Genomic DNA, 17,831 nt, shown 5'->3' with positions numbered 1-17,831 from the left:
GACACTATTAGGCATCCTATTTGCCTACATGCCTATCCTTCAACACAAAGCTGCAGCTGGGAATAATACGAAAAATACAGCGGCCCAGAGGAAACAGGGGAGTACAGATTTTCAGCAAGTAGCAAATTTCTCTCATTACCTGCAGGTTTTATGGTGCTAAAAATGGATTAAGTGCTTTACCACGTTGGGCGCCACCTTTTAAACTATGTCACAATTTGTGAGTCGGCATGGAACATTCAGCAAAGCTCGGCACTTCTCTTCTTGCCTATTGATTTGAAGGAAGGCTAGAATATTCTCTATTCCTTTCTCACGCTGGACAGTTGTTTTCAAGACGAAGAGCGTGTGAAACAAGTCACTCCGGATCTAACCAGGAAATCTCTTTGCATGTGAGGAGGCCAGCAGGCTCAAGACACAGGGAGCGCTCAGCACATTCTCGCCTTGTGAATTTTTTGGATAGGTAAAGATTTTGTGGAAAATAAAAACATGTTGAGTTACTGAAAGACAAGCACAATGTTGAAAAAATTGTTTTCGGAAAGATCGAAGCAACCCCTGTCTTAGGCTATTTACTATCTGCCCAGTTCATTCAATACATTGAAGTACAATCAAGAAATTACTTTTTGTCTTTGTTACAGAAAACCCAGTAGTCCGTGGGACAGCATGATATAAAATCTGTTTTGTTAATTTCAGAGAGGTTTCTAAACTTTTTGGGCCACATTTCACAAAGTTAAAGTGTTTGAGGGTTAAGTTCAGCTATTATTATAGCATTGTCTTTCATGGAACATATTTTTCACAAAAGGTTTGTCACTTCGTTGCTTACCTTGCCGACGTATCTTCATTTGACTCGAGCAACACATTCATGAAAAATGTTGCGTGGTTTGGATTTCTTAAAATCTCTTCTCTTGTTTTAGCAGGGTCACTATTTGACAACTTGTTTTGTTTCCTAGTTTGTTTCAGTATTATATTCCTAAAACCAACACTATCATGACAAGTTAAGAAAAAGCTGTTATTTTGGTATTAATTAATTTCCACTTCAAGTCTTTCCGTCTTTAACTGATCATATTTGGTAGCTTTTGCATTTCCTTCAGTTTCTTCAAAACAAAGAGAGGCAAACTGGTAAAAGCCAAAGAGTTCAGGGATAAATAAAACGGTCAAACATTGAGACAGCTGTTGCTTGGGGGAATAAGTAAAAATAAATTAACTACACAAGAATTTTGCTTTATACTTCTCATAGTAAACTGGATGATAATGCATTTCACCCCTTTCTGCATTTCATACTTCCAGTCTGAGGGGTAAAAAAATAATTCAACCAGCTCTTTTACATATGCACTTTGCACACAAAACTTAAGCAAGAGTTTCTGTCCCTCACGTCTAAGTCTTGTTTTTAGGGACCTTTTTTCTGCAAAAAAATAAAAATAAAAAATTATATATATATATATATATATATATATATATATATATATATATATATATATATATATACAAGGTTATAAAAGTGAAAAAGTAACTTAGTCTTGACATACCGTTCAATAGAAAAGAAGCAATTGAATGACCGTTCTCTAAAGGTTGGCTGGAGTCCATGGCCTTCATTGTTGATTGTTTTTGTTTGCCGTATCCACGACAGTTTAAGGGTCAGAAAAGGTCAGGCTATGCGTGCAAAAGTGTAAAGACAATGCCTGCAGAAAAAGCTGTGATTGGTCCACTCACTATATTATTCTACACAAGTGTGCTGCCAGAATGCGTAAAACAGCAAATACATGTTGCATGTGTTTATTCAAATATCATTTTGAGACAATGGGTATGTATTTATGCTGACTTCTGCCTGTCTAACAAAAATGCATCCCCCTTCGGGTAAACACGCCAAGTGGATCACTTACAGTCGGAAATGCTGGACTGATTAACTCAAGCAGGCCTCAGTAAACTACAGTGGTTTGGTTTGATCTGGTTTCACATCTGATGCCCTTCCAGACACAGCTCAAGCAGTTGTGGGTTCCGGGGCTTTGCTCAGGAAGCCTCAGCGGTCACCTGCTGGCAGCGGGCTACGAACCGTACGAAACAACTTTTAGATACGAGCACGCTGTGTCGTCGTCGAGGAGGGACATTTGAATGGGTTCATTTAGGGGCAGATAATAGAATTTGCTATGATGAACTCTAACAGACGTTCGCCTCAAAATAGCGTCAGCAATAACATACTTCCATTCAAAGCTGTCCGCGGCTACAGGTTTTTGAAATAAGCACCCGAAAATGCATTCCCTCAAAAGTGTGTACAACCGTTCTTCATGTCTTGTTGAATTGATCAATGTTAAAATCATAAATATAAGACTCATAATTAAAAGCTGGCACTGTTCACTGCACACGCTAACGTGAGACGGGTGGGATTCTCTGTACTCAGGCAGAACTTGGCACAACACTGCCCCTATAAAATCTGACCTTGGCCCGGATTGGCCTGGGGGCCAGACTTTGGTCATGCCTGTTTCAAGAAGTGCTGGTAAATGGATTAGGCGATGTTCTGACTACCTTCAGTCTCTCTGTGTCTAATTCTTATACTGGGGTCGCCTGTTTTCTGGCCCTCGGCCCTCAAGGAGGGGTGAGGTGTTAACTTTCTCATGAGGGTCCTTCAAGGCCAACAAAGCCTCAGTTTAAGGGGTATTTAACTCGAACCGCAGGAGCCTGACAATTTTAACTTTATTTAATCGGTGTTACTCCTGTACGTCAACGCGGGAACGTTTACTAAAACCCAGCATTATTAATGTGGGAAGAATGCTGCGTGTGGCGTGGCAAGAAATGGTTACCACAAGGGGTAATAAAGGCTTTGATTTAGTACTTACCAATGCAGGTTCGACCGTCAGTGTGCATGCGAAATCCTTCGCTGCACTCACAATGGTAGGAGCCCCGCGTGTTGACACAAGTCTGCTGGCATCCTCCGTTGAGCTCCTCGCATTCGTCCACATCTGAACGCACACCGCGACACACCGTCAACGCATTATACAGGAAAGCCGCTCGTTAATGGAGCCGAGCACGCTTACAAGACCGCGCTCGGCCACAAACCGCTTTATGGATTGCAAAGATCTTAGAGAATGCTTCTGTGCGCATAGAGATTTCCGTAATAAACATAGTAACTATGAATATACTTCAGTTATCAGCTCACATAAACATTTTCTTCTTTTTTTCTTTTTGGTTTTATTTGCAATTGGAGGTTTTGTCAAGTCAAATAAATGCTAAAAACTAGTCAGCTGCGGGAAAATAATATTCAAATGAAAGAGGGTCAAATCAAGCACTTATTAAAACCAAGGCATTTATTACGTCTTTTATAAAATCTCACTCTCAGCTTTGAGGTGGTTTAATCAAATGCTCAATTTGCAGCGAGCCAAACAATGGAGGGTGGAAAATGTTGTTTCATCCAGAGTAGGTATTGTGGCAGTGCTCGAAAAGAGTTTGTAAAATGGTGTGACGATAAGTAATCAGATGTTTATTTGTCAAAAACATGAGATTCCAAAGATTAATACAACGCCATAACTCAAGCACAACCCATGATGAAGAGGCTGATGTTGTAGACTTCTACAGGAATCCTGACTCTGTTTCAATCACCACAAAAGCTCAATGTCACCACAGATCTCAAAACAGTTCTTCTTCCTCATCATTGGCAAACATTATAATATTCCCAAGGTAAATACTTTCATAAATAGTGAGATAGCCTTAGTGCTGTCTCATGATATCTCATTTAATGTCCTTTTGTTGTAGCTTTTAAACGCTTTGAATATTCTCTGAAATGTTCCTATGTCAATACTAAAATATTTTAACTGACGTGATATTCGTGGTTGATTTGTATGTATAAACAACGCTACAAACTAATTAGAGTTTATATTACTCCGTATTTATCCCATCACTAATAATCCTTGTTTTACCATCAAAACTTACTTTTATGAATCTTGTATGGAAGATTCTATAAATATCTTCCTTCCTGGAAGTCATTGCCTGCGGGAGCACCGAGACTCTGAATAGCTTCAGCAGAGTAACGCCACACTGGCTCTGACTGCTCTGGTAAAGAATGATACAGTCACGGCGTCTTTGGACCAAATGATGAATGACTTCTCGTGCTGTTTGTGCAGTAGCATCTATCTGTCTCCTGCACGGCTCCTCAGCGGAGGGTCCGCCTGGCTGAACATGTGTCGGACTGAGGCTTGTAGTCCACTGAGACACAAACAGAAGCGAGCCATAAACACAACATACCTGAGGACTTCATTCAAGGACAATCACATTCTACTACACATCTGGACAGCACATCACACATTCTCCCCGTCTCCAGCTCTGACATTTTGACTCCCGCTCCTGATGGCAGTGTGGATGCATACGCAGTGTTGCAGTTATATGGAGAAGGAATGAGGTTCAATAAGTTATACTTCTTCCCATTCTTTCTCAAGCATGCAGACATCAGTTATGGTGTTTTTCTAATTTCTCTTCTCAGTTGTTGTTGTTTTTGTTTTGCTCCACTTTCTTTATATTTGATATGAAAGTTCAGTTCAGGCAAACCCGTGGGAACCGCTCTCTCCAAGCAGACCATGTTAATTACCTTGAGTCACATAATGAGTGTCAAAATCTGAGTCTATTTCTAGGCAAGAGCAAAGTCTGTGATACTCAGCTTTATGACTGATCTACTTTGCTACTGAAAAGTCACTGCTGACTAAACTACTGACTACACCCACGATCTCTTTTTAAGGTTTTCAAAGAAAATCCCTTCTGTAAATCTGAATGTGACGTAATGCAGCGAGATTAAGATAGACTTTAATGTTTGCTCAAGAAAGGTGCACACAATGTACATATTTCATTGAGTTGAATTCAATCATAGCCCTGATTTACCATCAATGCAGTTTAAAAGCAATCAATTTAAATGTGAGTTTTTGCAAAGAGCACTTTGTACTTCTACCTGAATAGTTTAATATCAGTATCCAGAATTTAATAAAATTTCAGCAACGTGACTGTAGTTGTACATCTAACTCATGATTAGAGTAAACAAATTCTGATTTGCTTATTTGGACATCAGCAAGAAAGTTAAAACAAATATGAACCATCTTGTAAGCAGGGCACGAACTCGCCTCATAAAACAAGACTAGTGTAGAAGGTGGCTTTAGTCCAAAACACCAGACACATATCAAGATTTCTTGGAGGTAATATATGATTTGGGCTGCCCGCGTCAGGTCCCTTGACACACAAAAGCAGATTTGCACCAGTGGGTGAGCTGGTGTGTGGTACCACCACCGGGTGCGGCGGCTGCGGTGTCGGAGGTAAGGAGGTTTGAGGTCTGAATGGTGTCGTGTGACACCGTCTGGCTGAGCTGCTGAGTTCGCATCTACCCCGAGACAAAGTGGCCGGTCAGGTTTGTGGAAGCAGCATTTTCATGACACAGAAAGGAAAGAAAATGTCAGCAAGTTTTCTGATCGTTCAGTGAGCTGCCTTTTTTAAAAAAACAAACAAAAAAAAACAACCGTAAATCTGCAGTTTAAGTTGTAAATTCTCAAAATGAGAAGCATCACCAAATATCTCTTGCATTTGGTAATTATTCCCAAAAACATTCGTTTTAGTTTTGTCAGTTTAAAGACAATGATAACAACCACAAGAGCAATTCACACAAAAGCCTGTGAAGGAGAAGTTGACAGCAGCTGAAGCTGCTTCAGTTTGACTCCTCCAGTTCACCAAGGACCTTCCAGCTTTAAATTATTACAGAGTGACAATATCCTGTCTTAAAGGTCAAAGATCAAGGGCACTTGTTCACACCTGTGGCTCTCAGGAACAAATGGGCCTCTGTGCCCGACACTTACTCGGCATGTATCTGTTAGATTGGACAGACAAATGGAGAAAGTGTGCTGGTTGTCCAGGCTGATAGAAAGTGTGGCTGTTGTAGCTCCTACAGCCCGAAGTTTAGACAGACAGAGGAGAACACAGGTGATCGAAGGTTATTGTTGTACATGGTACATGTTGGTGCCTGTTGGTGATTAAGTGTTCAAGAGAGAGTTTTGTCAACTTGTTAACAAAAAAACAAAACAAAAAAGGTAGTTATTTGAGGAGTAGGTTTCAATATGGTATGGCAAGGCACAGAGCATATGCATGATGACTTTAGCAGGTCACTTTGGCCAGCTTGTAAACATGTATTGTGGGAAAAAACTAAATGGAGTTACAATATAACTGTGGTTGGACAATTTGTGGAAACTGTGTTTACACTTTTCTATCACCTCAAATAGCATTACTGTATAAAATGCACTATCCTGACTCACTGACCTGGTATGTGACCTCTCACCCATCACGTTCAAAGGACGGGGCTGTGACGGTTACTCGAGGATTACAGTTGTTGACTTACAGTGATCAGGTTTTTTTTTTACTTTTCGTTGTATCACGAGTTATGAAATACCGATGCTGCAAATGTACACCTCAGAAAAATTGTACCATTTAACTTACAGAATGATTAGAAGAAATACAGGTAACTTGTGGCAGCAGATCAGACAGTTTCCGATAGTTGAAGAGTGTTTTGTAAGTATAGAAGTTGGTATAAAGTTGTCACAACAACAAAAAAAGACAAAAACTACACAAAGCTTTTAAAACTGTTCTGTGGCACTACTTAAAATTAAAACTATCACATTTGACATCCTTCAATGATGATTTTCAGTAGCAAAGTGAATTCATTCACATTTAACGCCCAATCATAAAACAGCTCAGTGAACCCTGACTGGGCAGAAAGCCTAGTTATATTCAGATGTTCATCTTACCGTGACAGGATTTGCCACCTGGCCCCAGTCTACTGCCTTCAGGACACTTGCAGTAGTAGCTGCCGATGGTGTTGCAACAGTAGCCATCGCAGCCGCCTTCACCCGTCTCACATTCATTAACATCTGAAAGAAAGGGTTTCCCCCGCCAGGATTATTATTATAAGGACCATTTCAAGTTTACAAGCAGAATCAAATGGGAATCGAACCTGCAACATCGTACCAAACTGAGCCACAGCCGCTGTTGTTATTATCTTAAAGTTATGTTTCCCTCATCACAACGTTCAGCATGAGCTCTGAAAAGAAAAAATCTCAATCACAAACACTATTACTGAAGTTTTAAGTTGTTTATATGGTTTTATCTCATACAACCTTCCATGGTTGATACACTGTGACTTGTGTAGGAAGAGGAGATACTGACAGAGAAAAGCACTGCTGCATCCCCCCCCCCCCCAGACTACCCCCCCTTGTCAAGACTGAGGTGAAAAGGAAAAGTTATTTAGCATTTTGTGGCCATCTGTTAAAAAGATTCCATGTGGCCGCAGGTAGCACATTGGGAAATAGTTTCTTTATTTTTAAATAACAGGAAGTTTCAGAAGCACAATCTGGAGAAGAAACCTCTTGGAAAGAAACTGACATGAGCTGAAATAAGAAAACAGAAACACCATGTTTGGCAAGTACACAAGAAAACTATCTGTCTGTATAACTGGAGGAACAGGCAGCAGATAGTTTGTGTAACCCACTAAGATGCCTTTTTCATAAACATAGCAGTATACTGGGAAAAAAAAAAAGGCTAATAAGATTTACTTAAAAAAAAACATTCCTAACTATTTGCACTCAGATCTTTAAGTAAAATTTATTTCTAAGTTTCAAGTAACAGTAACTTCCCATAAACAAGTCAGATGTGCTTAACCACTTAATGAGACAATTGTACGTAATTGAAAGTAATGAGTAAGTTTTACTTAATTATACTGATGTTCTAACTTTATTTATCTATACTAATTAATCAAAAAAAATCTAATATTTTGCTGACAACATAAAAACATTAAGTAAAATAATTGTACTTTATTAATCCAGTTAGGGAAAGTCTTTGTTCCAAGTAACTCATCTCGGCTCTCTGGTTGTTTCTGGGTATCGGCGTGTGTCACCGGCTACATGGAGAAACAAACATGGGTTTGAACTTCCCAGTGAAAAGGTGGAACGGATTCCACGCTCCACACAAAAACAAGTCACATTTACTAAGTATTTTAGTGTTGTGTGCAGTGGCTAAAATGTTAGATAGAAAGTACTCATTGCATAAAGTTCATTTAGATACATCAAAAGAATAAGTACATACGTGAAAATACTTAATAAAATATGGGTCTGACATAAACTTAATTCTAAAATCATATCATAAAAATTAATAGTTAAATGAAAAGAATTACTAAACTTTTATCATTCTATTTTACCTAAGCCCTCATCCTCCAATCCCCTGGTGTTTAGGTGTTCCTGTAAAGGTAATCTAAAACACACATTGTTACTGCAAATACCATAGACTAGAAAAAGAGTACTTGAAAAAAGAAAACACATCTGTTGCGTATTTCCACGTGAGAAGCAAGAACGATAAAGATATTTCCAGTCCAGTCCTCTCCTCTTTTTATACCAAGACAATCTCGCCTGTTTCACAAAAGGACAGGAGGGTATTAAAATGTCTCTGTTGCTCCAATAAAATACTTGATAGTCTCCTCATGTGTGTACAGGAATGGATGTGCGCAGTGAGTATTAGAGTATGTAAGTCAGCCATAGTGGTCAATTTCCTCCGGCTGAGCATGCCCAACGAACTGTCAATAGACCATTCAGATCACTTCATTTGATGGGATACTAAGCACCATAGCGTGGATGAGTACTGCAGAGTTATTGTAATGGTGTATTTTCCATGTGTGCTCCCCGTGGAGAAGAGGAGGCTTCAAGTAAAACAGGTGAATCCAACAATACTTTACAGATTAAACGCTGTTGTGATAAATTACGTTATACAGGTTGAAAATCACTTTTAAACTTGTAGAGTTCCACAAAACCTCAGAAACTAAGGATGGGTCGCCATGTTTCGCTTTCAGGCCACACCCACACTTGGTTTCCAAGGGCTTGCAGGGTTATCAGGGATATTTGGAATCTATTACATTAGAGGTTAATAATTTCAATCAGGTTCCACAGTGTGATGTGAGAGGTAAGCACTCTTGCCTCTTCTTGCAAACATTTTAATCATAAATAATAGCTTGGGACTGCAAGAATACAGCTTTTTCTCTTCTGCATTAGTGTCCTCCATCAAATCTAAATACCTGGTCGGGGTACTGTTCATCAATCTACAGCATCCTGCGTTTTTTTCAAGGTATTGTAGGTGACAGTTCTGGATAACACAGTTGATAAGCCACAAAGTCATTACTCAAAGAGAGAAGTGCTGGTGATACTTTTACTCCGTTGAGTTTATTACCTTCTGACCAAGCTGCACTGACAGAAATCATTAGAAATGGAAACTCACACTGTATTTTAATAATAGTCTCTTAATTTCACTGTATTGGACTTTGTCGCTTGGCCTCCTGAGTCAGACAAACTGTGTCTCTGACTTAAAGTGACTGCCAACAAATTTGAGAAGATGAAGATGACAAGAAGTGTCTATCTATACTCTTGTGCAAATGGTAAACATTGGTAAAGCCTCTATACTGGCGTTTTGGTGATCAGCATGCATTTGCATCTTCTTTGAGTGTGAGTACCTCTCATAGTCCAAAGAAATGCAGATTAAGGGAATTCAAGGCGGACCATAGATATGAAAGAGGGTTTGTATTGTGAACATAAATAACAATGGGGTGGCACAGTGGTTACTGCTCGCGCCTCAAGTGGGTTTCCTCCAGATACTCCAGCTTCCTCCCACAGTCAAAAAATAAATAAATACATGCACCGGACATTTTTCAGCACTGTGCATTAACAAAGAGTTGTGAGGCCTGTTGTCCCGCGGTACAGAGGAACGGCTAGTTTTGCGTTTCCATACATCTCATACACACTTGCACGTACGCACACTACATCAGCTCACAGGTGGCCTTGAGTGGTTTATATCGCCATTAGTTCAGTGTATACTGTTTTATGACCTGTGTGCCGCGCCGTGCTGTCTTATAAAACTCCGAACCGATGAGGCTAACCCGGCACCACACAAGCTCGAAGAATCCTCATCAAGGAAATCATCCTATTTAACTCTGTGCCTGAACAGCGTTACTCTTGACACATGCTGCCATTAAACACAGATAGAACTATCCCTGCCTTGGTTTGCATTCAGATGTATTTCACAGGCCACCCACATGCAAGCACCACATGTGGATACCCAGACGAATGCATGCAGTTCATTCTACTAGTCTCAAAAGACGTCCTGAGAGTCACTAGAGGATTGTCTATCCTGTTTAAAAGTATTGCAAAAGATGTATTTATTGCAAAGGTTTCAGATTTAGCACATCACATATTGTTAAAAAGCTGCAAGTAACAAACCTCCATACATGTAACTCTGTTTCAAAGTACTGTGACGACACAGTGCTCCCCTCACCTCCAGGTCCCAAGACACCCAAACACCTGGAGGCTCTTCCTCAATATTCACCAGCACTGATTTTGTCATGTGACCTCTCAGCCTCATACCTACAAATCTGCCTCATCAATCTTCATCTCACTCGGAGACTGTCAGGACAGGTGGCACATACCACTTACCTCAACACAGAGTCATTCTTCTTTAAAGGTTATCAACACATCTGTATGCCTTTACATGTAAAGTACAGAGTGTCATTTTTATCTGACAGCCTGTCGTTCTATGAACTTTTAAGCTTTCAAACAGATTAATTTCTATTTATTAATGGCACTGGAAATCTGGGACCACATAAGAAAGCATCCCTGGTTTGAGTCCAGGGTTTGGAGGTATTTTTGTGTGGAATTTGTATGCTCTTCAAGTACTATGGTTTACTAACAAAATCAGATAATGTGTATTTGAGGATAATTGGTGATTCTTGTACTTGTAGGTCTTAATATGAGTGTGTTGAACTGACCCTGTTCTCCCTTTGTCAGCTGAGTTTGCCTCCAGCCCCCCTGCAACCCTGAATTGGATGATGACTTGGGAAGAAAAGCAATCTGTCCATATGGAAAAAGTTGGTCCCCTGTTAACTTATGAATGGAGACGATAATGGTTTCCCATCTGAAAACGAGACAGACAGATTTGAAATGTGTTATCGCTGTAGACGAGCGTCGGCCACCACGTCCTGATTTCTGCATAACTCATTAGGTGTTATTGACATTACTGTCCTCTGCAAGTAATGTACCTCCACTGGCCAATTTCTCCAAGGACTAACATTCTTCCTCCTCTTAAAAAAGTACAAGTACATGCACACTGAATAAATCAACTCACCCTTAACCTTGTGTCCATTCCCCTTGTGTTAAAAACATTAGACAGTACAATCAATGGGACGATCTGGAGGCCTCCGTTGCAAGTGTCTCAGCGTTGTTCAGTCACTGTGGAGATCTTAGATGTCAAATCTCACTTGTTAAAAGTGATTTTCAAACCTGAATACATTTAATGAAGCATTCTCTCTAGATGGGCTTTGAGCCTGAGACATTTAAAATGGACCATTTAAAAGACAGGTCGTCACAGTCCACTTCTAAATAAATGTGTATAAATTAATTAAGGATGCAGCATAGGTATGTTTATATCTCTAATTTGTTCTACCGTATGTAAAACAGGTCCTTTTTTGATATTTCAAGACTGTAAAATAATGGTAAAGTGAGAAAATGATTGGCTGGAATTGGCTCCAGCGCCCCGTGACCCTGAGCAGGACGAAGCGGCAGAGAAGCTGGATTATGGGTGGGCATTGCATTAAAATTGGGGCCATTAATTTTGCTCACTTATGTTTATATTTTATTATTTACAAAGTGAAATATTGTACATATTGTGGAAACTTGTGGCTGCAAATTATAATACTTTTCAAAAAGTTTAGAATAAATTAAAGGTCTAAAAAGAAACTAATTACAGGAGATTAAAGTTATCGGAGGTCCTTTATTCTTGGAATAGATTTTGTTTTTGCTGCTCTTGCTGTGTAAAAATGGAATGGTTTTGTTTTAGTTTCTTTTCTTCATTATGTACACCATTTTGTATTTACTGAAAATTAAATGTTGTCAAAGGTAGATGGCTTATCTGATCTGACTGTTATCTGCTCAAATGACAAACCAAAAGTCAAAATATGAAAGAAAATAAAGCACATTCTTGTACTGCAAACCTCAGAGGGGAAGTATCGCAGCAATATCCAGAGATTTTCTTTTTATATTTCAATATTTCATTGCTAAGACGACCTGATGAATTCATCCTACCTAAGATTTTTTTATTTTCAGTTTCCTTTTGTTATATATACATTGCATTATTTTGACAACCAAGATAACCCACGCGTTTAAATCAGTTGCAGGATTTCATCACGACGTCAACACGAGTTGAACTCACTTCTTACATCTCGGTGCATTTCGGAAAAGAAATGTCCTGCCAAGTGCTGCATGTTCCTGTGAACCAGACCAAAGGTCAAAGGTCCCTCAAGGACAACTGAGGGAGCTTTAAGGAGTCTGTCAAAGATGAAAGTATAGTTTCAACAATCGGCTCGGTTACAAATAAAGGCGAGACAAAAGGTGGTTTGTTTCCCGGATTAGACAAGCTCAAGGGGGGATACAATCAATCATGGCAGGAAACACCCAGGAAGAATATCAGTACTCCTAAAGTCTTTTTTCACACAGGCATTAACTTAAAACTGACATTGTTCTCTGGGAGAGTATCATTGTTTGCATTTTAATACCTTTTCAAAAAAACTAATATAAATCTTGGATAAAGGGAATTAAGAGCTGTGAGAACTTGAAATAACAAAAGTCCTAAAACTTCTTATTGAATTGGAGTAACAGGAGTCTGAGTGGAAAACAGTTTCTTTCGTAAACCCACAATTCTCACCTTGTATTGTTTTGAATAATATTGAAAAGACAAAATACAGAGAACTTAAGACACTTATACAGCCACTTGTCCTGGCGGAGTTGTCTTGAATTCATCTTCAGTAAAGTCCGTGGCAGCTTGTTTTTAATCTGCATCTGGAAAACGTATCCAGTTTGATAGTTCTCGCCAACAGATAGGACAGAAAATATCTTCCACAGGAAGGATGAAATGTGGATGTTGATTTATGTGCAACGTTCTTCAGGCAGAGGACTATTTAGCATCCGATTGAAAAAAACAAAACAACAAACAGATTTTACAGAAATAGAACAAACATGATCAGCATTTCTGCTGACTGTGTGCCTGTAAATATTTTAATCTTGGACCACTACTCTGTGTATTTATTACACCTGATTACCTATAAGGTTTGTGTAATCCATTACTGAGTCTTTTAAAGAAACATAGCATTCCCATTTACACAGTTTAAATCCTGCCAATAACATTTGACCTTGTCGTAAATTTCACCGTGAACCTTAAAAGCAACGGTTCACCACAAACTGAAAATTCATGTCATGAAGAACTTTGTGCTGCTTTGAAAACAGGATACAGCTTGTATGTCAAAATGACCCCTGAGCAGGGTAGGTCAACTCTATAATAGCCCCTTCATAAACAACAAAATGGTAACAACAACATATTCCAAAAAGAGTAAAGCAATGATAATAGTTTGTTCAACAAGCTCATACTGCTATAAAATTATTTCACTCGGTGTATCTCTGTGGCCAAAATGTTATACCATAAGAATGTATTTTATGACTCATTAGGTAACTCTGCTATATCACTGATTGGAATCCTATAATCAACCTGCTTGACTTTCAATAGCAGTTTTTCCTCAACTTAACACAGTGTAGGCGTAGTCAACCCAAGTTCAAGAGGGGTGAGCCACTCCTGCGGTGACCTCACGGTGAAGCACACGGTTAATCACACAGACCATTAGCTGTAGCACGTTCAGCATTAACCTGATAAACAATGGTGGCTTAATACATTTGGAGGGATGAGGGCAGTGCTTGTTTAGTGGGTAAAAACCTCCCCGCCATATGGCCACCATTAGAGCTGTAATGAGCTTCTTCCTCTCAAAGCTATGTTAAGCATGTAGTGTTTCCCCGTGAGCCTCCAGCTCAGGCCGACTACCTTAAAGAACGGTGTCTTGAGATATATAATAATTTGCACTTTTCACAAAATAGTCCTCAGTGAATTAGAAAGTGCAAGTATTGAGCCTTCCACATGTCGGTCTGGTCCTCGTCCACCAGCTCCTTCGCCTCCTTTACGTGGCTGACAAAATGAAAATGTGAAAAATAATCCAAATTGTCTCGCAATTGCTGTACAACATGCGTACAATAAGTTCCATAAAATAATGTGCAGATAACACAAAGATGTCGAGCAAAGTGAAACTGAACGCTACAGCCCAGCTATAGTTACCTAAATTGCACGTTTTCTGGCATTTTTCTGTCTCAAAATGTTCTGAATTCATCAGAGTCCAGTGAAATAGAGGCTTTATCACTTCATCGGTAAAGACTTCTAGTCAGTCTTCACACAAACCTTCGCTTAGCTACAAAACCTGGTGTTCAGTTCTCTACGAATATTTTGATTTCTTTTTCGGTAGCTTGTAAACGCCTCCAATTGTTTGTGAAAACTAAAATGAAAAACTACAAAAAGACATCTCCTGCGACCGACATTACATATGGTCAAGCAGAACCTTTATCAGAGCTGCGTTCATACGAACAACGGGCCACCTGGCTCGTTTTTTTTATTCTTCCCAAAGGAAAGTTTTACATCAAATTCTATTTATCTTGCCAGTATGACTTTTTTTTTTTTTTTTTAATCTTCCCCTGCTTTTCTCGTTCCCAGTTTCCCAGCAAAGGATCATATGATCGCTTTTTCTCATGACTAAAATAAAGTGGTTCAGCAACTCTTGAGTCAATCACTGGAAGCTCTGATAGAAGGGTGCCAGAGTATCAATATCCCTTATCTCCATTTCAAATTCATGATCAGAACATCGAGTGATTGCTTCCAGTATGTTTTTGCACGAGTTGTGCTTTGTGCAGCCAAAGAAAATCTCTGAGGTTAGAAGGGATGACTGAAGTTGAGATTGAAATAGACCATAGAGATCTGTTCATGTCCAAATGGTGAACTTTTTAATACAGTGAACTTTTCCTTTTTGGCCGCCACGTTTTTATGATAACGAAGACATCCTGACATTCACACTTCATACTTTCAAGCACGATAGCAGCTAAGAGATACACTTTATTACAGAGACTATTAAAAAAAAAAAAAAAGGTCTCTGTCATGATTACTTCCACATGGTTTCCTTTAGATTTTGATTCATTTCTTTTCGCTGGAAACTTTTAACACACGAACGAGTCTAATCTGTTACCAATGACTCGGTTTGTTTCTTGTATGCTGGATTAAACAATAACTGGATTATATCATATCCATCTATATTCTTCGCATCTTCGTCCACACGAGGTCACAGGAGAACAAAGAAGCCGAGGCATCTCCCTTAAACTTCTGATGGGACCCAAAGCCACCTCCACGCAAACTGAGAGATATAATCTCTTCAGCAGGTCATCGGCTAAACCTGTGGCCTCCTACATGTTAGATGTGCCTGGTAGAACTCTAACGGGAGGCAACAGGGGACATCCTAATCAGCAGGGGGCCTATGCAACACAAACCAGGACTAGAAATAATCCACTTACAATGCAAACTTTCCTTTGCAACAGTCCCAAAATGTGTCTTTTTTTTTTTTTTTTTTTTTTTTTTTAATTCACAGTCAAAGATCTTTGGAAAAGAAAAGCACAAAAGGCTTATGTTCCTCTGGAGTCCCAGGCAGACGCTTATAATTGACCTGGAACACTGCAATGGAACCAAATGCATGGAAATCCTTAGAGGAGATGAACTCCGAGCATGGTATGTTAGTTCACTTAGATTCCTTCCTAACCTGCTGAAGGCATCACTGCTTGCTAACGTTGTGAGAAAAACCACAGGCGCGACCAAGACATCTGGTACACTTTGTTTTGGGTCTCTTTTTTAATACAAATTTGGGCTTTACACCACAAATTTTTCCCAAATCAAATCGAGGAGTGGATTTATGTAGTTTTCATCTCTTATGTTTGGGCTGTAACCACATCTCAGTATTCTGACTTGACGGCATCTTTGACCTTAATTGCTTCCAGAAATCTAAAAGAAAATATAGTTCCTTACAAACGGTTATATCGACTCTCTTGGTGGTGTTCAGACCAGAAACTGCATATTAGTTAAATTAATCCCGAACAGATTACTGCAAAAGATTCAGCAATGTCTGAGGTTCCATGAAAGATATATATATATTCAATAAAAAGTGAAAACATTATCGTCCCTGGACACAAATATCTTTGAGCTATGAGCTAGAGTGGATGAATGAACAATATATAGCATGTTCTTACATTACTAGTATATTGTCTTACATTACTGCTGAAAATACAAACTCAGGAAACCTGCATGTATTTATTTCTTTTTTTTTTTAACTTGGACACAACAGCATAAAGTGTAGGGTTTTTATAAAAACATCCACACAGAGACCTAAAAACAATAAAAACGACATTAACAGCATGTGTCTACCATATATCATAGACTCGGCTCATTCTCAGCCAAAAATACAAGCCTCACATGAGAGACATGAGGGTTTTAAAATTAGAGAGCTGAGTCAGCGCCTTCCCCCCACTGTTTCACTCACCTAAAGTCCCCCTTAATGTTAACAACCCAGTAGGCACCCCGCCCCCACCCTCTAACTAACTATAGCCACTCTCAATGGTATCTTGAACTTCAGTCACAGACATATATTGTATCTTACAACTAAGCCATTTCATTGGGCCTATCTTGAAAATAACTTTTTGCCGACATTATGGAATTCGTAAATTCATTCAGAAGCTTTAAATGGTGAATGCTCTGTACTGAGAGATACAGTTAATAGATATTGAGATTTATGTGCAATAACAAGCACATCTCCTCTCCTGCTAGTTTGATTCTTTTGAAATATGGATTCGGGTTTTTGCAAAGTCTTTATCTATAGTCTGCTGCTGTCCTAGCGGTTACATTTACACGTTTATAGTTTTAGCACTAAAACCGACTCCACTATTTTAATCTATCTCCATTATACTTATGTTTAGCTCTGTATGTGTGTTTTAACAAAATAACAATTAATAGTTTTACCCTGCATTTATTTATTTTCATCGTGAAAAATAATACAAAAAAACAGAACAAAACGATAACCCATGACTCTTTATTTTGTGGCCATGCTTATCAAGGTGTGCTCAATAAAAAATACAAAAAAAAGTTCCATCCAGACATAGTCTCTTAGTGACTAAGGAGTAAACCGAGCCTATGGGAAAGAAAAGAGTCCCATGAGTGGCAAATGTAATTTACATTGTAACTGCATGCGACTTTTTGAAAACGGTTCTCAGCTGACAACATGGGAATATCACTATCCATACAATATTTATTGATTCTCATATAACCTTCGAGACAATAAATTCTCCTTTGGCTGGTTTGAAAAATGAGACTAGCAACATTATAAGTGCACATTTCCCCTCAAGTCAAAATATTGTTTAAATGTATGTATTTGCTTCTGCTTCAATCTCCTCATTTATCCAAAAATCCTCATACTTGCTGACATCATTAACTGTCTTTTCACAAGTAGCTAAGAGCTCCGAATACAACAGGATCCAGTCTTAGAGTCTGTCCATTAGCACTATTCCATAAAAAGCTTTGAAAACAACCAGACTTCTTTAGTTAGGACCAGATGGTTTCTGTCCTCACACAGTTATGTGCCCATGGTCTCTTAATTTCAAGCAGACCCGTGCTCCAGGTTTCCCAAAGCAAAGTCTAATCCAAGGCTTAATAAAGTGAGACAGAGTGGTATTCACAAGCAGGGGTAAATACAACTATTACAGAGCGGGCTCCGGTGTCTCAGCACGTGATTTGGACTTCATCCAGGCTGTTTATTACCTCACATTGTCAACGCCAGAGCCTTGGTGTCAGTGGCTTACATGCATTTCCATGGACGAGGCCTACTGTCTCATGTC

General features: G+C 39.1%; 1 protein-coding gene across 1 annotated transcript in view; it reads right to left on the bottom strand.

The window, feature by feature from the left end:
- The window catches only part of egfem1 (EGF-like and EMI domain containing 1), a gene marked incomplete at its 5' end in the record, with an annotated part of 59,725 nt that overhangs the window by 34,262 nt on the left and 7,632 nt on the right, over positions 1-17,831 (bottom strand). Inside the window, 2 exons of the mRNA XM_080459691.1 lie at positions 2,826-2,948; positions 6,756-6,878. Coding sequence (XP_080315817.1) covers positions 2,826-2,948; positions 6,756-6,878 — 246 coding nt within the window. The remainder of the gene's footprint in view (positions 1-2,825; positions 2,949-6,755; positions 6,879-17,831) is intronic.

Source organism: Lipophrys pholis (assembly GCF_963383615.2).
Source record: "Lipophrys pholis genome assembly, chromosome: 3".
Taxonomy (NCBI): domain Eukaryota; kingdom Metazoa; phylum Chordata; class Actinopteri; order Blenniiformes; family Blenniidae; genus Lipophrys; species Lipophrys pholis.
Note: the sequence above shows the minus strand (reverse complement) of the source record. Positions and strands in the feature narration are given on the sequence as shown.